General features: G+C 48.0%; 1 protein-coding gene across 5 annotated transcripts in view; it reads left to right on the top strand.

The window, feature by feature from the left end:
* Positions 1 to 5,405: 5,405 nt before the first annotated feature.
* Tarbp1 (tRNA guanosine 2 -O-methyltransferase TARBP1) overlaps positions 5,406 to 23,437 on the top strand; it is a 51,958-nt gene continuing 33,926 nt past the window's right edge. For all 5 annotated transcript variants that reach the window (XR_015644257.1, XR_015644256.1, XR_015644255.1 and 2 more), the window contains exons 1-8: positions 5,406 to 6,237; positions 9,342 to 9,439; positions 10,728 to 10,797; positions 14,062 to 14,210; positions 15,560 to 15,612; positions 17,779 to 17,876; positions 20,529 to 20,664; positions 22,479 to 22,575. Coding sequence is in view for 1 of the 5 variants with exons in the window: in XM_087596674.1 (XP_087452800.1) it covers positions 5,427 to 6,237; positions 9,342 to 9,439; positions 10,728 to 10,797; positions 14,062 to 14,210; positions 15,560 to 15,612; positions 17,779 to 17,876; positions 20,529 to 20,664; positions 22,479 to 22,575 (1,512 nt within the window). In the remaining 4 variants the exon portion in view is untranslated. The remainder of the gene's footprint in view (positions 6,238 to 9,341; positions 9,440 to 10,727; positions 10,798 to 14,061; positions 14,211 to 15,559; positions 15,613 to 17,778; positions 17,877 to 20,528; positions 20,665 to 22,478; positions 22,576 to 23,437) is intronic.

The raw sequence follows: 23,437 nt of genomic DNA, 5'->3' as shown, positions 1-23,437 counted from the left end.
CTCAGTTAGGGTTTCATTGCTGTGAAGAGATACCACGACCACAGCAACTCTTATAAAGGAAAGCATTTAACTGGGGCTGGCTTACAGTTTCAGAGGTTTAGCCCATTGTCATAATGGCAGGAAACATAACAGCATCCAGGCAGACATGTTGCTGGAGCTGCTGAGAATCCATCTTCCTCCAAATGCAGTCAAGGTGAGACCAGATTTGTTTGACACTAAACCTGGAGCCAAACCTCTGAAACGAAGTAAGCCCCCTCCCCCTTCCCCTCTTTCTCCTCTTCCTTCTCCTTTGTTGATGACTCAGGCATTTTGTCACTTCAAAGAAAAGGCATTTAAGGCCACAAAGTCCCGCTTCCACAGTGACACACTTCCTCTAACAAGGCTACATCTCCTCCAATAAGGCCACATGTCCTCATAGTGTCCCTCCCTATGGCCAAGCATTCAAACACATGAATCTACGGGGGCCATACCAATTCAAACCACCACAGAGAGGTTGAAGACAACTAAGGTTTCGATGGAGGACAGACATTGGGAAGGTTGCATGGATGGATTGAAGACATGATGGAGAGTGAGAAGTCGGCGGTTCTCACACTTCTTACAGGCCTTTACTTTGATGTAACAGAATACCTGCATTATCAAAGTAAAGGAGGGGGAGGAAGAGGGGGCGGAGGGAAGGCGCTTATTTAGTTTCAGAGGTTTGGCTCCCTGCTTAGTTGACTCTTGTTTCTGAGTCTGTAGAGAGGAATCATGGTAGAATGGTGTGATGGAGCAATAGTGCATATTTATTTTGTGAAGAGAGAGAGGGGAGAGGATCAGAAGAAGGGATAAACCTTCCAAGACAGCAACTCTCTCCAGTCTGATGGAGTTTTCACCACCTCACAATAATGCCATCCGATTGTGAATCCACCACCAGCTTCATTCTTTGACTACACCAGAATCCTCTTGACCTAGGCATCCATCAGGGACCAAGCCTCCAACATAGGAGCCTTTGCAGGGAAGCTTCATGTCTAAACAGGTGCACAGTGATAATAATGGAAGAACGGCCTCAGGACAGATAATGCTGGGGGTAGGGTGTGACAGTAGGGAGAGATCCACCCCCAAGTGTGTACTACAGGGTTGATGTCTGGTTGACAGCTGGATGGACACTCTGAAGTGCTCTGGGAAGAAGAGCTTGGGAGACACATGTTCATCATTACCATGGAATGATGCATCTATATGGTATAAATGGTAAATCTATGGCTCAGTTTTTTGAAACCATCTGGCCTCAAATTCAGCATGCAGCAGGGGGCAGCCTGGAACTCCTCTGATCCTCCCACCTCTACCTAGCACCCTTCTCCTCCAAGTTTAGGGATCATAGGCATGTGCCAACACTCTTGTTTATGTAATGCTGGGGATGGGTTCATGCATCCTAGACAAGCTCTCTACCAACTGAGCTACCCAGCCCCAAGACTACAATTTTAACAAAGTTACTCAGAAAATATTTACAGAATGAAAAGAAAGAAAGAAAGAAAGAAAGAAAGAAAGAAAGAAAGAAAACCAAAGATCTGTGGATGCTACTCTGAAAACTTGGGCAGAAGAAAAGGAGGTCAGTGGCAGAGTTGGGGAAGCAGAGAAAATAAATTGGGGGTGGGGGTGGGGAAAGAACACTAGAGGAAGACAGCAGTTCAAGAAAGACAGGACTGGCAGTGGGGAACTCTCACTTCTAGACAAAGAACTACAGGCAACAAATGTCTTTGGAGACGGGGAAATCAGCCTCTCCTGGGCAGGCAACCCCCAATTGGTTATCCAATACAAAGTGGTCATCTCTGAAACCAAATACATGCGAACAACAAAGATGTACTCAGGGGGTTGCATTCATATATTTGTGCACACACATATGTGTAATAATAATAACAACAACAACAACCACAGGTGATCAACTTTCAAAAGTGTAATCCCAGCTCTCAGGATGTGGAAAGAGGCAGATCTATGGGGCTCCCTGACCAGCCAGCCTAGCCTACTTGACAAGCTCTAGTCTATCAAGAGACCCTGTCTCAACAAACAAGGTGGTCAGGGCCTGAAGAACAGCACTTGAGGTTAACCTCTGCATTTATTCCTGTGTACACAAATATCCACACCTACACATATCCATCCCTACACGCACAGGCACACACAAGAGTGGGGAGGGATTCCCAGAGTTCAATAGATTCAACAGAGTCAATTTAGGTAAGGACAGAAAATGTACACAAACATGCATGCATGCGAGTGTGCAAGAGAGCACATGTGCATGTGTGTGTACATATGCACACATGAGAAGGGGGAGAGGTGCCCCAGAATCTAATGGATCCAACAAAGCAAGGTCAGAAGTCAGCAATTATATCACCCATGCACAGGAGAGACTGAGAGCCTGGGGTCAGGGGTAAAGGTGAAGGGTAGGACGGGTGAGGTTGGGGAGGTAGGTCCTTGTGTGTTTTGGAACACAGTACTGAGAAGGGGGTCAGGTTATCAGATTGGCTGCCTGTATCAGCTGGAAGCTTGGAAGCCATGCTCACCACTGGGTTTAAGTCTGTGGGTGAAAATGTTCAAACACCCAGGCCAACTTACCTTTTTTTTTTTTTTTTTTTTGTAGAAGTCATTTTTTAAAACCAAGGTAAAATTTACAAAGACTGAAGTGCACAGACTTCAGGGGTTCAAGGCATTTTGACAAGGGTTAAGCTGTGTAATCAATACCTAGATACTGCCCTAGAAGCTCCCCTGCAGCCTGCTCCTAGACCATCCACATTCCCTATTGGCGGCTGCAGTCTTCATCTCTAACCCAACAAGCTCCCTATGCTAACCCCTGAAAGTCAGCAAGTGGAGTCCCGGGATGTAAAACATTGTTGCAAAGATCAGCAATCATTGGGGATGTAAAACATTGTTGCAGAGATAAACAATCGGCTCTTCATACTTCCGGTGGCCTTATCTTATAAACGGCTATTTATGTATCCAGTGCCTAGTGATAGATGCTTAACTTGTTACAAAGTTTTAGCTGCAAAGTCTTCTGCTGTGAAAAGCAGCTTCCTACAATGATTTACTAGCCTAGATATTATTTAGGTCAAATATCTGGGGTGGAGAGGTGGAGAGGGTGGGGGGATGGGGAGTGGGCTTGCTATATTGTAAGGTAGATATATCTTTATAGGAAACAGTATTTCAAATCAGTCCTAACATTTCCTTGCCCTCCAGTAATGCAAGTCTGCTAATCCTCCATTCTTGGTCCTTGTCACTTGGTGTTTTAAAATACTATTTACAAGTTTATTGCATTTATTTATTTGAGTGTATGTACACAGGGATGGGTGTTGTAATGCTCTAGCATAGAGGTCAGAAAACAACTTGCAGGAGCTGGTTCTCTTCTTTAACCGTATGAGATCCAACTCAGGTTGCCCGGGTTGGCACCAGGCACCTCCACCACCTGTGCCCCCTTGCCAGCCTTTACTTGGCGTTTTGAATCTTTCGTAGGACAGGGTGTGTTCTCCTGGATTTAATGTGCCTTTCTCACGTGAGCAAAACTGTCAGACACCTTTGCAAGTGCATATTATTTTATATCTTTATTTGTTCAGTGTCTGCTCAAAACATTTAGCCTTTTGTGCTCGACAAGTCTTTTATGTTGAGAGAAATAATATTTATAACCACCCTTCATGAACTAAGCAACAGATGTTTACTAACATTCTAAGTGGTTTCAAAATGGAATCTTTTTTTGTGTTTTGCCATAGTGAAATAGAATGGGGAGGGTGTGGGGAGCGGGCTCAAATCTTTCCTGTGAAATGCCAGCTAACTTTAAAACCATATCCATGGGCTGGTGAGATGACTCAGCGGTTGGGAGCACTGACTGCTCTTCCAGAGGTCCTGAGTTCAATTCCCAGCAGCCACATGGTGGCTCACGCTCTTCCAGAGGTCCTGAGTTCAATTCCCAGCAGCCACATGGTGGCTCACAACCATCTATAATGGGATCCTAGGCTCTCTTCTGGTGTATCTGACAGCCACAGTGTACTCATACAAATAAAATAAATCTTGAAAAATAAAACCACATCCATGTTGCTTTATGTCAAAGTATTTAAAGATGGGGCTGTGTCTCCCTCGTTGACTAAGGGTAGGATTTGTATTTAGAAAGATGAAGGAAATTCATTTCCCGGGATCCTGTGAGGAGTAGGACCAGCAACATGCATGCCAAGAAAGGGTCTTCTTTGTCTAGTTCTGAATCTGTCAGTGGATGCAATCAGAAATATAGAGCCACGGGGAAGCCTGAGTTTGAATTTGCCCCTGGGAACCCGCAGTCAGCACTGTGTGGGAGGATCAATCTGTGTTCTTGAACTAGGGCCCTGGCTTCAGAGTGCCGAGAACTTGCTTTCCGCTGCAGCCTATTCTGCTGAGTGTGCGGCCCACCCGAGTCCCTCACATGACCCTCCTACCTCCCACTTTGAACCCAGGAACTCAAGCATGCCAGGAAACATCTCTCCCACCTGTTTCCCCAGCCCTCTTTCATTCTCATATACTGACAAGACTGACCTTGATTTGTAGCCCAGGCAGGTTTGAACAGGTTACCCTCCTGCCTCAGATTTCTGATACTTGCTTATAATGACAACCACGTACACCTGACTTCATGAGTTGTCAGTGTGTGAAGTATATGCTTGTATTAGACTGTGAGGTCAGGGCTGCTCAACCTCTACCTTGAATTTGTTTATTTGTTCTTTGACACAAGGCCTCCTTTGTAGCCCTTGTCCCAGAACTCACAATATAGACTAGGCTGGCTTTAAATTCACAGTGATCCTCCTGCCTCAGCCTCCCCAGGGCTGGGGTTATGGGTGTGTGTTACCCACGCCCTGCTTTTCACCTTGTTCTTAAGAGATAGGCTCTCTCAAAGGACCTGGAACTGATCTCAGCCATATGCCTGATCAGCAACTCCGGGGATCTGTCTCCATCACAAGAGAGGGCAGTTACCCTTCCATGGGATCTTAACTCGGATGTTCATGCTTTCATAGCAGGCCCCTTTCCTACTGTGCCATCTTCTCAGCCCTCATATCTTATTTTCAAAACAGAAATCCAGATTGCATTGGGATCCGTTGTGTTAGAGACTTTGTGGTAGCTCTTAACACCCTTTTTAAAAGCAGCCCTCTGGGGGACTGCAGGACATCTGTGTAAATTTAGGGCCTGCTAGTTAGTTAGTTTAGGCCTTAGGCCTGTTTCTAATCAGGAAGTTCGGAACTGGTGTAACACTACGGTGAACGCTCGCAGTAACTCTTTTTACTAAAAGCTTCAAGAGAGTAGCAAGAGGTACCACACTCCAGCAAAGTGGAAGGAACCTCACCCAGTCCGACACAGGGCAGGGTATGTGTGGGTGGGAACCTCTCGCCGCGCACGCGCACTCGCGCTTAGGTGGCCGGCGCACGCGCACAGGGTCTACTCCCCGCGAAATGGAGCGAGTGTTGGTAGACGCACTTCTAACGCAGAGTCGGGAGCCCTGCGCGTTGCTGGGCGCGCTGTGCGGCGGGGAGGCGAGTGCGGAGCGGGCGGAGACCCTGCGCCTGGTGCTGCAGCGGCTGGAGGAGCGCGGCGCGGGTGTCGGCGCGCTGGCCAAGGCGGCACACGAGGTGGCCAGGGGCCACCTGGTGCCCTTACTCTACGTGTCACAGGGCGGAGGGCCTGCGAGTCCCCGCGTGCTCCGAGCGGCGAGTGCAGCGCTGCGCTCGTGCGCGCGCCTGGCAGGTCCCGAGCTGGCGGTCACTTTGGCCGAAGAAGCACTGCGCGGGCTGCCGGGCGCGCCGGCCGTGGAGCTGCTGGCTGCTGTGGCGCCGTGTCTGCGCGCGTCAGAGGATGCCCCGCTGCTGCGTTGCCTGGCGCGCGCGTCTGTGGAGCTGGCGCTGGCCGGGGACGCGCCGCCGGCGGTGGGAGCGCGCCTACTGCCGGCGCTGGCACAGAGCGCAGAACCCGCTCTGCGGGCGGCGTGGGACGCGCTGAGCTCTGTGGAGCCCGGAGCTGAAGGCAGCACTGGGCCAGAGCTGCTGGTGCTGTGCGCATTGGCCGAGAAGCTGCTCCCCAAGCCTGAGCACCACGGGGACTTCGACGCCCGTCTCTGCGGCCGCTTCTGGAGAACTGTACAAGCGGGGATGAGTCGCGCGCAGGACGCGCTCACGCGCAAGCGCGCGCGCTACCTGCTGCAGAGGGCTGTACAGGTGTCTGCAGAGCTGGCGGTGGACTGCACCTGCGATCCCCAGGACACAAAGGGTACCCACTTGTCTCTCTAAAAAAAATGTGTGTGTGTGTTTGTGTGTGTGTGTGTGTGTGTGTGTGTGTGTGTGTGTGTGTGTGTGTGTGTGTGTACGCGCGCGCCTGTTTAAGTATATGTGCACCACGTGTGCTTGAGAGGGCATCAAATCTCCTTGAGCTGAATGGAGTTAAAGGCAGCTGTGAACTACCTGATGTGCATGCTGGGGACCAAACTTCAGTCCTCTAGAAGAGCATCTAGTGCTCTTAATCCCTAAACTATCTCTCCAGACTGGTACCTATTTATCTCTCTGCTCCAGCCCCACTCTGCTTCCCCAGAGCAGTCTCCAGGGGGCGTCCACCTCATCCTGAGCGGATTTGGCACTTGCATGTGGTACCCCTACACAGGCCTCCTCCTGCACTTTGGGAAAGTGGACCCAGTGCAGGTTAAGATACTGCACACCCGGTAGCATGCTCTGTGTATGACCAAGCCTGCTCCAAGCCATTACATCCTGATAGAAAAAAGGTTGGTATTCTTATCAAACTGAAAGAAAGGTGCTGTAACCCAAGTTAATGTTTGAAACTCGAGGTACAGAATTAAATATTACTCTCTTACTTTCTTGACATTCCCTTTAGGAGTATTAGGAGCAGGGTTTGTTAGTGTTTTCTAAACATAACTCTTTTTTTTTTTTAAGATTTATTTTATTCATATGAGTACACTGTAGCTGTCTTCAGACACACCAGAGGAGGGCATCAGAACCCATTACAGGTGGTTGTGAGCCACCATGTGATTGCTGGGAATTGAACTCAGGACCTCTGGAAGAGCAGTCAGTGCTCTTAACCACTGAGCCATCTCTCTAGCCCTCTAAACATAACTCTTGTGTGTGTGTGTGTGTGTGTGTGTGTGTGTGTGTGTGTGTGTCTGTCTGTCTGTCTGTCTGTCTATCTATCTTTCCTGTCTGTCTCTCTGAATCTGGGACTCAGGATTCAGCTGGAATTGCTGGCCAGGGATCCTCTTTCTTTATCCCCTCAGCTTTATCCCCTTCCTTGTAACTTTAGCTGGGGTTACAAGCACATGGCTGTATGCCAGGTGATTTACATGGGTGCTCTTTTGTGTCTGATGAGTTTTCTAAGCTATTTACATTCCTGTCAGCGTCCTTTGACATAAGAGTTGTTCACCTGTCCAGTGACTGAATGTCGAGGCCTTTGCTTTTGGTCCTGGAGTCAGTTTCTTGTTCCTTATAGCGAGTAGTGAATATTTCTGCCTAGAGATGGGCCCTTACCTTCTGTTAGCCCGTGGCTTTGAGTCGAGTGACCTGGTTTGTGGTTGAGTCGGGTGGGAGTTGCGGTGTCTCACTCCGGTATTCAGTCCCAGTGAGTTTCCGGTTGCCTCCTGCAGAGCGTGGAGTCTGAAGGTTTGTCTTTCCAGGCTGAGGGATAGTTTGCTCAGGCCCAACTTCTACTGGGGAAGACATTTCCATCTGCACTTTAAAGGCATTCATCCATCCAGAAACACTCTGAGAAGCTGGAGATTCTACTCTTGCTGTTTTGAAGTTGAGATAATTCTGGATCCTGCCCAAGGGTGGTCTGTGACTTCTCTATGAAGTTCCTGGGCTTTAGGGCCCTGGCATCCTGGAGCCTTTTCCTAGATGTGCTGGGCATGCGGTACACTTAGACGTCTGGAACTTTGGTTCTGGGAAGATTTCTTGAGTGGTTAGGTGGTTATTTTCTCCATGGCTTTCTTTTCCTTCCTCTCTTCTTGACTTGGAACCTCCTGGACTTACTGTCTGTCTGTCTGTCTGTCTGTCTATCTGTATGTCTTAGTTACTTTTCTATTGCTGGGATAGACACCATGACCAAAAGCAACTTGCAGAGGAAAGGATTTATTTCATCTTACAACTATCAGGTCACAACTCCCATCACTGAGAGGAGTCAGCAGGAACCTGGAGTCAGGAACTGGAGCAGAGATGATGGAGGGGTGCTGCTTCTTGGCTTGCTCAGCCTTCTACAGACCACCTGCCCAGGCTTGACACCACCCACAGAGATCTGGGCCTTCCTAAATCAATCATGAGTCAGAAAAATGCCCCCCAAAGACTTGCCTACAGGCCTCTCTGCTAGAGGCAGTTTCTCGGTTGAAGCTTCCTCTTCCTGGGTGACTCTGTATCAAGTCTGTATCTGGCTTGTATCAAGTTGACAAAACCCAGCCAACATCCCACTGAAACTCCTTCAGTAGACTTTTCTAGAATTTTGATGTTTCCTTCGCTCACTGGTTAATTTCTTTGGATTCCAGACTTTTCTCTGCATTTCTTGTTTCTATTAACAGATTTTGGTTTTCAGACTGTTCTGGGACAACCCCTCTAATTTCACACAGCATCCTGTCCTGACCTCAGTAAGCAAACCCCTCCATGGCTCAGCCTGGCTTGCAACGTCTAGTCACAGCAGAGATTTTCTGCCTAGGATTTCAGTTTTTTGGGGAAGGGGGGTTTGAGGTAAATCGAATTATTTCTTGGCTTTCCCTGTCAACTAAACTCCCCCCCCCCACCCCACGTCAGCTCAAATTTTCAAATTTTAAATTTTATTGCTTTGTTTGTTCCTACGTCATTTTCGGTTTTGCCATTTCAGTTTTTGTTGGGATTAGCCTCTGCAAAGTCCTTTATTCATAGAGTCTTGGAGAAGAAGGTAGTGTTTGCGCACCCACAACGGTAATCTCAAGGAAACAAAGCAATACAGAAATAAAGCAAGGTTAGATAGGCGGGGTGTCACATTCTCGTCATCCCAGGAGAGGCAGATGGTTCTGGAGTTCAAAGTCATCTTTGATTATATAGCAATTTCTGGGCTACCCTGGGAGACTTTGTCTTGACAGACTCTCAGTCCAAACAAACAAAAACAAAGACTTAAAAACTCAGAGTAGCCAAAAGAAGCAAACCGCAACAACAAACCAAAATTAAATTTAGAATTCCTTTCTGAGTTTCCCTGGGCTTTCAAAGTGTGCTCCCTCCATGGTTGGTGACTGCACTGTTTGGTGATACTAGAATTAAGTTAAGAGCTGCCATTATGAGGGTCTTAACCAAGTAGCTAAAAGAAGAACTGATTTTGTTTTATGTTTTCTTTTAAAATTCTGTTAGGTCCGAGCCTATTCTGGTGGTCTAAGAAGAAAAAAGACGAGCTCCTAAAGTTTTGGGAAAACTATATCTTGATCATGGAAGTTTTAGAAGGAAACCAGGTATGTGTTTCTCCCGTCTTAGTGAATTTTATAGCCTGTGGGCCTTTCCCAGGCATTCACGGAATGGCCGGCTTACGTAAGCATGGCCGAGGCCTTTGTTTTCTGGCATAAATACAATTTAAGATAGCACGTTATTTTAGGAAATTAAGAATGCTTTCAGTGGATCTACGTGATTGCTCATAATTTAGTCCCATTTAACTTCCCTTGGCATCCTCCAACTGTTATGTTGTGAGAGTGGCCGAGTCATACTAAGTAGATTACTGGGCCTATCACTGTACTCTTGGATTTAGTGCCTCTGGAGTAAGGCCCGAGAGTGTGAACTTTGAATGAGTTTCTAGGTGACATCCTTGCAGCTGTCCTGGTGTCGAGAGTTGTAATCTGTAAAGGTCCCTCTCTCAGTAAGAATCTTAATATGTAAGGGCCCCTAACTGCAGTCTAAAAGAATCCCATTATGTAAGGTCCCTCAGTCTGTAAGGTTCCTGTGCGTGAGGGTTTCTGTGTGTGGTCCTCTGTCGGTAAGCTGCAGACCCCGAGTCCGCTAAGACAGTGGGTCAGCTAGCCACGTGTGAGGTGTAAGTCCCCTTTGCCACATCACTCTCTGTGCTAAGCACATAGAGATCCAGGATGGGAAATGGACTTCTTTCTTTCTTTTTTTTTTTTTTTTTTTTGTTCTTTTTTTTTGGAGCTGGGGACCGAACCCAGGGCCTTGAGCTTCCTAGGTAAGCGCTCTACCACTGAGCTAAATCCCCAGACCCCGGACTTCTTTCAAATACACTTCTAGGGTTGCTTCAGTCGCTTGACCCATAATCAACTTATTTATTTGTTTGTTTTAGAAACTTAGATTTAAAGTTATTTTGAAAGACATGAGTCAGACTCCAGTGAGAGTTGCCGCAGCATGGTCTAAGAGACACAGGAACACAGAGCTCGGATTCCTTTCTGCTCCCTGTGTGTGACCCAGACAGCAGCAGGAACTAGGGGCAAGCTTCTGTGCATTTTCCTGGTTTAGCCTTCCAGCCTCGCCTGTCTCCTGGGTTGGTTGAGGATCCCAGAACCTGTTAGGATATTCATGGAACCATAACTGGGGACTAGACTGTTCCCAGCTTTGCCTGCTCAATGTCACAGACGTGAATCCTGCTTTGATTCAGACCGGGGAGAACCAGGCTCCTGACACCTGCTTTTGACATGGTTACAAGAGAAGGACTACAGTTATGTAAACAGGAACCTTTCCCTGAGGTTTTACAGGCGTTACGTGTGGTTTTTTCATGAGATTCTTTGCTTTTGTTTTTAGATACATGTCATAAAGCCAGTCTTACCAAAGCTAAACAGTCTGTTTGAATACGCAGTATCAGAAGAGAATGGTAACGATTACTTTTTGGTTCTGTTTATTTGTCTTAATAACATTGATAGTTCCCTGACCTTGTCACTAACCATTATTTATTAAAGAGAATTTGGGAAAACCATTGAGCAGTGAGGAGAGAACAGGATGGTCTTGGCATGGCACCAGCAAGTAGTATTGGCCTTTGGTGGTCTGGGTTCACCCTGTGTTCACACTGCACCCTCAACCCGTCTCCTTAGAACATGGCTCTAAGTGGCTGCATAGATTTCAGTTATTTAAGTACAGTTATTTTTTTTTTAAAGCAGTTTATTATAAAATTTCAAAAAAAAAATCCCTTTCTTTAGAGAAAGGAAAGAACACATACAATGAACCCAGAGCCTGCCTCGGTCAAAGCAAGTGCACACTGTGGGCAGCCTGCCTCTGTCAAAGCAGAAGCACATAGTAGGCGGCTTGTCTTGGTCAAAGCGAGTGCACACAGTGGGCAGCCTTGTCTCCTGGGTCATGTGTATCCTCTGCTGCTACCTCTCCAGCGGCTCAGCATTCTCTCATTTTGTCTGTAAATCTCAGTGTCTGTCCTTAATTGCCCATAGCGGTGGGCCAAACAAAGGGCTTGCCATACAAGCATGAGGGCCAGAGTTTAGATCATCAGAACCAATGTAAAGGCCTTCTGGGTCTGGTTACTCATCTGCAATGCCAGCGTCCCTGAGGCAGACACAGGAGACCCCTGGGTGAGCTGACTGGGTAGATAAGTGGAATCAGCAAGCTCTGGGCACAGCAAGAAACCTCCATATATAAGATGGGGAGGAATCAAGACACTTGATGTCAACCTCTAGCCTCTATGCACTTGGTGTCTATATTGGATCCGTGGTGCCTGTACATGTACTCCCTCCATGCACACACATACACCTCCCACACACACTCACACACAAACATACACTGACATACTCACACATACTCTCACACACTCATACACCCACATGCACTCACACATACAAAAACATTCACTGACACACTCACACACCAACACACACTCATACACACTGACACACTCACATACCCACACACACTCACACACACTCTCAGACACTCACACCCACACATACACCGACATACACACCCACATACACTCACATAAACACAAACACATATACTCACACACACCCTCTCACATATTCACACACACACTCACACACAAACACACATACTCACACACAAACACACATACTCACACACAAACACACATACTCACACACAAACACACACTCACACAAACACACATACTCACACACAAACACACTGACACACAGATACACACTCACACACAAACACACACTCACACAAACACACACACTGACACACACACTCACACAAACACACACAAACACACACTGACACACTCACACACTCACATACCCACATGCACACACACACTCACATACCCACATGCACTCACACACACAGATAAGAAATTACTAATGCTTTCGCCGTAGAGCTGTGTTTTACAATAGCCTTTAGACATGAATGTATGCTTTTAACTGCTTCTCAGCCTTATTGTCTTCATATACCTTTTAAATACGTAGATGTGCATCCACCTTTTGTTTATTAGACTGGCGGGGGTAGTTTTTGTTAAGTATCTTTAAGTTCCTAGGAAGAGGACATTCAAGACTTTAAATGTGTCTTGGTCACCCCTGAGTCAGGGGGATGTTTGAGAAGATGCACTGCAAACCTGGAGCCTCCTAAAGTGGTTTGAGATTAAGCTTGGGCCAATGATGCAGCTAAACGCAGGCCGGGGGCTTTCCATCCACAGGTGCTGGAAGGTGCTGTGCCGCATGTTTATGCACAAGGACTAAGCCCTGTGGCTGGTGCCTGCCCTGGGTAATGTCTCCCTGATAGTTTAACCCCTTAGGAGTTGGGTTTTATTCTGCTGAAGGCTGTGGCTGTTTTCTGACTCCGAGTTTTTGCAGACCGTCAGCATCTCTTGAACGGAAACCCCACCGGTTTTCTCGAGCGCTTGCTGTTAAAGTGATGCTCTCATTCCGTGCTTTGCCCATAGCTTTCTTGGCAAACCAAGTCAAATAGCATTGACTGGCTTTTAGCATTGCCAGAGAGCGAAAAGGCACGTTGGGGTGGGTTGCAAGCAAATAGTAGACTGATGTAGTGATGGAATACCGGGAGACTGAAAAACGACGGCCTTTCTAACAGTCGAATAAAGGCTGTTTCAAGGATCAGAAACAGTGGAGAGAGGTACAGATTCCATTTCTTCTTCCTTTAGATTTAGTTATTTATTTTTATGTGAAGGGGTGTGTGTGTGTGTGTGTGTGTGTGTGTGTGTGTGTGTGTGTTCCTGTGTGACGCACCACATGCCTGCAGGGGGCCCTCGGAGGCCGGAAGAAGGCATTAGTTTTGGTGGTGCTGGAGTTACAAGTGGGTGTGAGCCGCCTGGTGTGGGAGCTGAGACTCGAACCCCAGTGTCCCGGAAGAGAAGACTGGCACTTTTAACTGCCCAGTCATCTCTGTGGCTCCTCAGTCTGTCTTTTACTGACTTAAGAGTCAGTGTCAGTGTGTGCAAGCTTGGGGGTGGGGTGGGAGAGAGAAACACTATTTTCCATATATATATATATATATGTATATATATATATATATATACATATATATATATATATATATACATATATATATATCCATCCATCCATCCCCCCAGCTCTAGGTCCTATGAAGAAAAAAAAGAAGGGGTCAAAAGGAGCTCATGTGAGGTTAGGACTGACATGGGGGTGACGGATGGCCACAGAGCTAGGAACTGTCCAGCCCTGTGCTGGGGAGCTCTGTGAGGATAGTGAGGCCTCTGAGGAAAGCAAGTTTGCAGAGGCAGGAAGCCTGCATGACCAGTGTCCACCTGTGTCCCGTTCCGAGTTTCAGAATGGTGGGAAGCCATCCAAGGGTTTTAAGTAGGGGGGTGATGGTTTTAGATTCACGTATGAAATGTCCTCAAGTGGGGTGAGGGGAGGACACACTGAGCCACCTCCATCCGAAGCCCCATCTGTACACACAGGGTAGTGCTTTTTTGAGTATTGCGCTGGCTGCAGCAGCCGGCTGCATCCCGAATGCTGAACACCAAGGTGACTGAGCTCTGCAAGCTCTGCGTGTGTCATTAACAAGCCCGCTGCCACGGCGTTCTCACGTTGTTCGTATGACCGTCTCGCACACGCGTTTGCTTGTCAGCCTACAGTGTCCATGCAGAGATCTAAAGCTACAATCATAGGTCAGCATCGGGCACTTGTCCCCACAGGCTGCTGGTTCTTTCACCCCTCCTGGCACACGTGCGTCTATAGAAGAATGTTTGAAGGCGAGAATAAGATTCTGGCCAAAGAAGGCGTGACCCACTTCTTGGAGCTGTATGAAGTGAAATCGCTTCCTTATTCTCCGGAACTCTCAGAGGTAATGGCATGGGATTCCCAGAGGGTTCTTAAAGGGCCACTGAGCCCGGCACTCTGTGCTGGAAGCGGGAAGAAGCTGGGTTGTGCGGGAGCAGGGAATGTTCATGTTAGCAGCAGTGGCAGCTACAGAGTGAATGAACGCACCAGCAAGAGGTGAAGACAGGCAGGCAAACTTGGTGTCCTCTCTGTACCTGGGTGGTTGCTGAAGGGTCTGTCCACATCCAGGGAGGGACTCTGCTTCAGGTAATCCAGTCAGAACTGTGGGCTTGTCTGAGTCATTTCTCAGCTGCTGTCTTGCAGAGTCTGCAGTCCGGCAGAGAAGCGCTGTGCTGGAGCTATGCGTGGGAAAGCCCTGCTAATTACGGTCAAGGTCTACCATGTGCCTCTGAACTCTGTAATATGGGAGACTCCCTTCATTAGAGGGGTGTCTCCTTTTCTGACCTTGTCTGGGGAACTCTAAGCCTCTACCTGAGGAATGTCAGGCAGCCTCAATCAGTTTATAGGATCAATTTATTTCTCCTGACAAAACCTGTTCAGTCCTGCAGCGCTTCCCCATGCTATTGAGCATTCCAGGTGCCCTAAGGCCCCAGTCGCTGGCCTTGCCCATCCTAGATGTTCCTACATGCAGCCCCCCAAAACTTTATAAGCCTTCAATCACCCCACTCCTGATAGTTGGTCCCTGTGTGGTCCTTCGCTGTAAGCCCTCACAGGACTTCCAAACCCTCTCTGTTCAACATGGATCGTACGAGGGCGGGAGACCCACACTACAGGTCACAGTTGTCCGTGTGTCTTTTGCCATCTTTTGTCTGAGCTCTGTTTGTTCCTGCCTCTGCCTATCAGCAGCCTTAGGCAGTGAGGAGACCGTGAGAGTTAGCGAGTTAGCGTCTTTGCAGCTGGGCCCCGTGGCTCCCGCCCCTTAGAGCTGATAGCTCGCCTCGCATTAGGATCCTCTTCGCCAACCTGCTTTTTCTGTCTGAACTCCATAGTTTAGCACCCGTGATGCATTCTGGCCCCTGCACTTCAGGTAAGCTGAGGATTTTTGACTAGAAGTATTTTGGGGGATGTTAATCCTGCCCCACTTCTCAGCACAGTCCATCCCTCAGTCTTGTCTTGAGGAATCTGTTTCCTTATTGCTGTCTGCATTCCCTGCCTAGTTCCTCCATCAAGCTTCTTTCTCACTGACCCACGCCCAGGGCCCTGGAGGCTGTTACCGGGTGGCTGCAATCTGTCTGTGCCCAAGGGACCCTCCTTGCATTAACCTGCTCTGCTCCCCAGGCCCCCTGGATCCCTGTGTAGAGCAAACGCAGATCCTCCCCTCTCACTGACAGCTCCCCAACTTTTCCCTTTTAGTTTATTACTGGCCCGCTGATGGATGCCCTCTCAGAGAGCTGTCTGTACAGCAGGTAAGCACCGTGCTCTCTTGTTGCCGTGGGACTCGGGGCTCGTCGCGGTTTGGGTCCCAGCTCAGTGGTCACTCTCTTCCTTAGCAGATGCTGTGCATCTACGGGCACACTCGATGCCGAGAACCAGGCCTCGCTCCCATTCTTATTTTAGCTTTTTGATTCTGACTTAGTTTCACAGTTTTCTAGAAGAGTTTGGGGCTAATACTGTATAGTCAGCTCATGCTAATGTCCAATGGGATTTTCTTAGTTGTCCGTGTGTGTGTGTGTGTGTGTGTGTGTGTGTGTGTGTGTGTGTGTGTATGGCTCTGTCTGCTAAAATGACTTACTCTCCTGTGTGTTTCACCTGTCCATCTGTCCTTCCCTCTGTCCTTCCCTTCCTCTTCTCTATCCCGCTCTTCTTCCCTCCCTCATTCCCTTCTGCCTCCTTTTTTTTTTTTTAAAGATTTATTCATTTATTTCATGTATGCAAGTCCACTGTGACTGTCTTCAGACACCAGAAGAGGGCATCAGATCTCATTACAGATGGTTGTGAGCCACCATGTGGTTGCTGGGAATTGAACTCAGGACCTCAGGAAGAGCAGTCGGTGCTCTTAACCACTGAGCCATCTCTCCAGCCCTCCCTCTCTTCCTTCCTTCATTCCCTCCACCTTCCCTCCCTCCCTCATTCTTTCCCTCTTTCCTTCACTTGTTCCCTCCCTCCTCTCTGTACCTCTCACCCTCTCTTTCCTCCTCCCTTCCTCCCTCTTTCATTCCTTCCCTCCCTCTCTCTTCCCTCATTTTGTTCTCCCTCCTTCCTTCTCTCCCTCCCTCCTCTCTGTTCATCCATCTGTTTTAAGAACCTAAGTTCACACACACGCACACACACACACATACACACACACTAACACACACACGCACACACACACACACGAACACACACACACATGAACACATACACATACGCACACACACACGCACACACACACGAACACATGCACATATGCACACATGCACACAACTTAGCTTTGCACAGCTCATAAGCACAAAGATGGAGATTATGTGGGAAGATGTTTCCCGGAATCTACCAGGATTTTTCTTATTTTCCAGTGCCTATCATGGACCTGTGGGGTGTGTGTGTGTGTGTGTGTGTGTGTGTGTGTGTGTGTGTGTGTGTCCACTGTCAACCCCACTCCCCACAGCCCACCCTAAACATTCCCTCTTCATATCCGACAGTGGCCACCATGGCTCACCTTGGGAAGGTTAGCGGGTAGAAGTGCGTTAGTTCTGCACCTTCGCCTTGTTTGGAGGGTTATCTCTACCCTCAGCTGCCCTCTCAGATCTCCCCTGCTGTTAGCATTGTGTTGGCTTTCTGAGTCTGATCACTAAATTCACAGCTCTCAGTAAATTTCACTCAGGATGCCTAAAAAGAAAACTATCCCATTCCCCACCCTTTTCTTTAAAAAATGCTAGCATCTGGCCAACTTACAGAAATATATACTGATTCCTAGTGTCTGATGAATAAGCATTGATAACATAAAATGGACTGATTTGGCAGTTTTGAGTCACCAGGGAGTTATGTTGCCCCGTGTTCCACATCTGCGAGGCAGGCAGCCGGGGCAGTGTAGGGTCGGCACTTGGCCTCTATGCTTTTGAGAGTTGGTGCGTCCGTTTATCACGACACACCTTCTGGTTCTCTGTTGTGTTCAGTTAGCAGATAACACACGGCCAAAACCCGCCGTGGCCGAGTCTGTGTTCACGGTTAAACACTACAGCTGTGAGCCACCTCTAACAGTCTTCACCGGGAACGCTCTTAGATGGGCAGTCACCAAACTGCTTATCAGGAATGATAAAGTGCGGTTTAAGGTTTTGTTTTGTTATTAATGACCCTAGACTGATGTGTGTGAAGAGAGAAAAAGAGCGCTGTCATTGTCAAAGGCCGTCACAGCCCTTCAATCTAACGGTCTGGAGTCCTGCTCGCTCTATTAGAGCATCCAGATGTTTCTATGTTCAAAGGACCTCCAAATATTACTGAAAAATAAAACGCAGGCCCGGGGAGAGAAGAGCCGTCCAGTTATTTTATTGCTGAGAACAAGGGTCTCACGTTGCATTTAGACTAATGCCCGAATGTGCGTTTGTGAATGGATTTTAAGTTCATGTTTTTTTCTCTCCCTCTCTCTTTGTCCTCAGGTCCCCAGGGCAGCCGTTGGGAAGTGGCTCTCCCCTGGGGTTAAAGCTGCAGAAGTTTCTAGTCGCTTACGTTTCCCTCCTTCCAGAAGAAACAAAGAGTATGTCAGGAGAGATTTGAGTTTACGTTTTAACTTTTTAGCATGTTCTGGTTCATGCTCCAAGTACCATGTAACAGTACACATGACGATTATGATCAGTGCCGCGCCGCTGTTTGTAGCGGAGCACTGGCCTTGCAGTCTGCACACTGCCTTCAACGCAAGCATCAGCAGACAAGATTGAACCAAGAACTGGGTTCTTGGAAAAGCGTTGGATGGTACCCAGCCCTGACTGGGTTGCCCTTTTCAGCAGAAAGATTTGGCTACACAGACGTAGCTAAGGAATACACATTTGTATAGCCCCGTGTCCTAGAATCAGCCTCCTTCCCCGGGTTGGGGATGGCTTTTCTTTGAGCCAAGTCTGGAAGTGGACTTAAAGCACTGAGACTCTGGTGCCCAGTGGCAGAGGGCTTATTCTTCTTGGAGTTGTATTGCCATACTGTTCTTTGTACCTTAAGTATGGATTTTTTTCTCTATGGATTTTTTATTTAATCTACAAGTTTGACGAGATGACCAGTGATGTCGTCTATGCACATGAGGTAAATGACCAGTGATGTCATCTATGCAAATGAGGTAGATGACCAGTGATGTCATCTATGCAAATGAGGTAGATGACCAGTGATGTCATCTATGCAAATGAGGTAAACGTGGTCTGCAGTATCCTGGTGTTAAAGTGGATTGTCTCAGTGACTCTTTAAAAATCAGTTTCTGGAGAGGACAGTGGAACTGCCAGCTCTGGGCACCTGGATTCCAGCCTCCTGGGTCTGCATACTGGCAGTGTGGCTGGCATGTACAGCAGAGTGCCTTCCGTAGGCTGCCTGCCTGGTGTTTGGTGAGGGGTTAGTGTGAAGAAAATTCTGGCATGAGATTGGGTCTGGTTAGTGCAGCCAGAAGAGAACAGAATGCTTACCCACAGTTCCTTGAGGCTCCTCCTCTCACCACTTCCTAGAGAATATCATGTCCAGTTTTATGCTCCTTGCTTTGGAAGATACAAAACAGACTATGTCTTAAGAAGCCTCTGGAATCTTTTTTTCCCCTAGACAGTCTCACTAAGTAGTCCTGGCTGTCCTGGAACTCCTATATAGACCAGACTGGCCTTGAACTCAGAGATCTACCTGCCTCTGCTGCCTCCTGAAAACTGGGATCAGAGGTGTGCTTCACCACGTCTGACTGCTTTTAGGATTTCTTAATGAAAGAAAAACAGTTCTATGAACAGATGCTAGAGGAGACAGAGAAAGCACCTACCCCTTGTGTCTCAGAAAAGGACATCAACCATGGAATGACACCCAAGAGACGCATGAGATGGCCTCCCAGTGTGCCCAGGAGCTAGGGGCTGCCCTGGCAGTGATTCTAGTCCTGTTTTGAGCAGCTCAGAAAAGTGGTCCCCAGAACCTAAAGCTTTACCTTTAACTGTGTGAGGTGGTTCATGCCTCTGATCCCAGTTCAGGGGAGATTGAGGCAGAAGAACCACCATGACTTCAACCTAACTAGACTACTTAGAGGGACCCTTTCTCAAAAACCAAACTGAAGGAACACCTCTTTATCTCCAATTTAAAAAAGAAAGAAAGAAACCCACAATTTCCTGATTATCAGAGTCTCCATGGCATAGTGGAATCTATCATACCAAGTAGGAATGAAATTGCAGTAATTTTTAAAATAGTGCTATTGGAATTTAATCTACACCCATCGAATCTCTCTTTACACTGTTTACACTCTTCAGATCATTGGTGTTTGTTGCATTTAAAATTGAACAACTATCCCATTGTCTGTTTACAAAATACCTCCCTCATCTCCAGAGGGAACCCCATGCCCTGAGCTGGTCCTCACATGACAGCTTCTCACAGCCTCTGCTGCACGTCTGTCTGTCAGCCTATGTGTCTGTCTCCCTGCTGCACACCTGTCTCTCTTCCGTAAGTCTCTCTGCTGCATGTCTGTCTGTCTTCTACAAATCTCTCTGGTACATGTCTGCCTCACTCAGGTACTTCAGTCTCTCTGCTGCACATCTGTCTCTCTGCTATGAGTCAGTCATGTCTGTCTGACTGAGGTATGTCTGTCTCTCTGCTGTCTGTCTCATTGAGGCAAGTCTGTCTCTCTGCTGTCTGTCTGTCTCATTGAGGCAAGTCTGTCTCTCTGCTGCCTGTCTGTCTGACTGAGGCATGTCTGTCTCCCTCCCTGCTGTATGTATTCCGTGGTTTCATGCAGGGAACTGAGCACTTGTCTCAGGACTGGCCTCTTCCTGGAGTGGGTTTGTGCAGCAGGAGCCTTGTTTCTGTGGCCGAGTCAAACTCCATCCTTACCCCACGGTGGGCTGTTCCCTGTTCTTTTTCAATCTGTCCTTCCATTCACCCGTTGCTCAGGTGTCTGCATTCTCTTTTCACTGTGGTCAGCAGTGCTGCTGTGAATGTAAATGGTAGCACAGCTAGAAGTGGATTTTCAGGGTCTCATCCCCTCTCCTCCCTGACCGCACCCTTTCACATCCCCAGCAGCAGCTCGAGGATCTTCCCAGCATGCGATATTCTTCTGGTTTTAGCTCCCCTCGTAGGTCTGAGGCGCTGTCTCACTGAGGTTTGCTTTTATTTCCTTACTAACTAAGGAAGCCAAGGACTTTCCCATGTGCTCACGGCGGTGATAACGCTTCCAAACCATTTCTTCCAGGTCATTTCCTGTTAAAGTTCATCCAGAGGATGGCAGACAGACATTGGTGTGCCGTGCCGGTTTTGTTCCTGTCCAAGGCTTTGGCAAGCCTGCCCAGCTGTAAGGCCCTGGGTGGAGAAGGGCTTCTTGCCCTCAGGTAATTTACTTACGGTGTGTTCAGTGTCTGTCATGTAGTGCATGTGAGAAAAACCGACATATTTTATTCATATAGTTGAATTAATTGAATATATTTGTTTGATAAATTACTAATTTAAATATATTCCATAACGTATGGACTTGGGTTTTGACCACTTAAGGATGGAGTTTTTTAAAATTGTATTGGTAAGTAGGAAAATTTAAAGACAAATATCAAATCATGATATTGATTAGAAAATATTTAAATATATATGGGTTTTTGTTTTTTTTTTTTTCCTCCCAGAGCTGAGGACTAAACCCAGGTCCTTGCGCTTGCTAGGCAACCCCATGGAATTCTTACTTTAAAAACATTTTACTTTATGTCCTTTTGTTTGTTTGGCTTGTTTAGTTTCCTTCCTTCCTTCCCTCCTTCCTCCCCCCTTCCTTCCTTCCTTCCTTCCTTCCTTTTTTCCTTTTTTCTTTTAAGACAGTTTCTCACTGTGTAGCCCAGGCTGAGATTCTCACTGTGTAGCCAGACTGAGATTCTCACTGTGTAGCCCAGGCTGAGATTCTCACTGTGTAGCCCAGGCTGAGATTCTCACTGTGTAGCCCAGGCTGAGATTCTCACTGTGTAGCCCAGGCTGAGATTCTCACTGTGTAGCCCAGGCTGAGATTCTCACTGTGTAGCCCAGGCTGAGATTCTCACTGTGTAGCCCAGGCTGAGATTCTCACTGTGTAGCCCAGGCTGAGATTCTCACTGTGTAGCCCAGGCTGGCTTTTAGTTCACACCAGTCCTCCAGTCTTCTTTCCCATGTGCTGAGATTACAGGCGTGAGGTGCCATCTCCCATCTAATCCTTATTTTTAAAAGAGATTTCATATTAGAACTGAACAGTGTCCGTGGGGCGGTGGCTCACACTCGTAATCCAGTCCTGAAGAAAATGATGGAGGGAGAACACAAGCCTGGGGCCAGCCTAGGCTCAAAGTTACCATCCGTTTGGATTACACAGTGAGACTTTTGTCTCGAATTAAAAAGAGAAACAGGGGTTGGGGATTTAGCTCAGTGGTAGAGCGCTTACCTAGGAAGCGCAAGGCCCTGGGTTCGGTCCCCAGCTCCGAAAAAAAAAAAAGAGAGAGAGAGAGAAACAAAAATTGTGTTCTGTGTAAGACCATAGTGGGTAAATGGCTATGCTAGTCTTCTGGTGACCACCACTCCTAGTGATGGCCACTCCTGGTTCTGACCACTCCTGGTGATGGCCACTCCTGGTGACAGCTGCTCCTGGTGACCACCACTCCTGGAGATGGCCAGTCCTGGTGCTGTCCACTCCTGGTGACCACCACCCCTGGCGCTGGCCAATCCTGGTGACAGCTGCTCCTGGTGACCACCACTCCTGGAGATGGCCAGTCCTGGTGCTGTCCACTCCTGGTGACCACCACCCCTGGCGCTGGCCAATCCTGGTGACAGCTGCTCCTGGTGACCACCACTCCTGGAGATGGCCAGTCCTGGTGCTGTCCACTCCTGGTGACCACCACCCCTGGCGCTGGCCAATCCTGGTGACAGCTGCTCCTGGTGACCACCACTCCTGGAGATGGCCAGTCCTGGTGCTGTCCACTCCTGGTAACCACCACCCCTGGCGCTGGCCATTCCTGGTGACAGCCGCTCCTGGTGACCACCACTCCTGGTGACCAACACCTCTGGTGCTGGCCACTCCTGGTGACAGCCACTCCTAGTGACAGCCGCTCCTGGTGATGGTCATTTTGTATGTAGTAAGGTGTAGGCTTTTAAATCAGTGATACTGAGTGATCAGACTCCTCCCGGTGTCCTTGTTTTGAACCAGGGATGTTCTCCAGTGCACCATGATCACACACCAAGTCCTCTTGAGGGGAGCAGCGCAGTGTTATCTTCTTCAGGCAGCCATGCGTCTGGTGGACGTGGTGAGTGTACCTGTCTATATAGACTTACAAGTGCCGGTGCACACAAGTCTAGACTGTGCACACAAGTCCTAACTGTGGTGGTGCTGTCAAGGCCTCCTGACAGGGTTGGCTCTGGGTGTCCAGATGGAATTTGGACTTGGGGATGGTTGATGCCACCCCAGGTGGGTGACAGAAGTGGCATAGTGTGCAGGTCGTGTTGGCACTTGTGACATAGTTGGGTTGTGTTGAGCAGTGGCTTGGGAATGCCAGCATTTGTGAGGACTGGGCTGATGCAGAACCAGGTCCCAGGTCAAACCTGGCCCAGGGGCCCTCGTCTGCTTTCCCGGAGTCTTTCACAAACATTCTCACAGCCTGGTAGAGGGACCGGGCTGTCCTGGGTGACATGTTAGGAAAGGAGCTCATGGTCATAGAGCCCCAAGGAAGAAGGTCTAGAGCCTGAGTCAGCCCATGGCTGCACAGGGCGAGTGGTGAGCATGGGGCATCTTTACAGGTTGTGTGGCCCCTGTTGAACTTTGGGATTCTTTTTTGTTGTCTAGAGCAGCCTCATCACATCAGACAGTACAAAGAAATGTTCGTGCCACATTGCAAATGGACCTTGCTCAACCCCGGGGCCGTGTGTGCCGTTTACCGACCAGGCCTGGTGCAGAGTCTTAATTCAGAATCTGTGACCTTTGGGCTAAGGAACACTGCTTTTCTTCAGTTGGAGGTTCTTTTTGTGGCTTCAAAAAGAATCGTTTTTTATTAGTAGTAGCTAATTTTTATTAACGGTATTTTTTAAAGATTCTCATTTTTTTCTCTCAAATATAATAGCCAACTTTAAAGAAAATAATGTATTTAAAAAATGTTACCCACCCTGTAGGCA

The sequence above is a fragment of the Rattus norvegicus genome, chromosome 19, assembly GCF_021556685.1.
Source record: "Rattus norvegicus strain SHRSP/BbbUtx chromosome 19, alternate assembly SHRSP_T2T, whole genome shotgun sequence".
Taxonomy (NCBI): Eukaryota; Metazoa; Chordata; class Mammalia; order Rodentia; family Muridae; genus Rattus; species Rattus norvegicus.
Note: the sequence above shows the minus strand (reverse complement) of the source record. Positions and strands in the feature narration are given on the sequence as shown.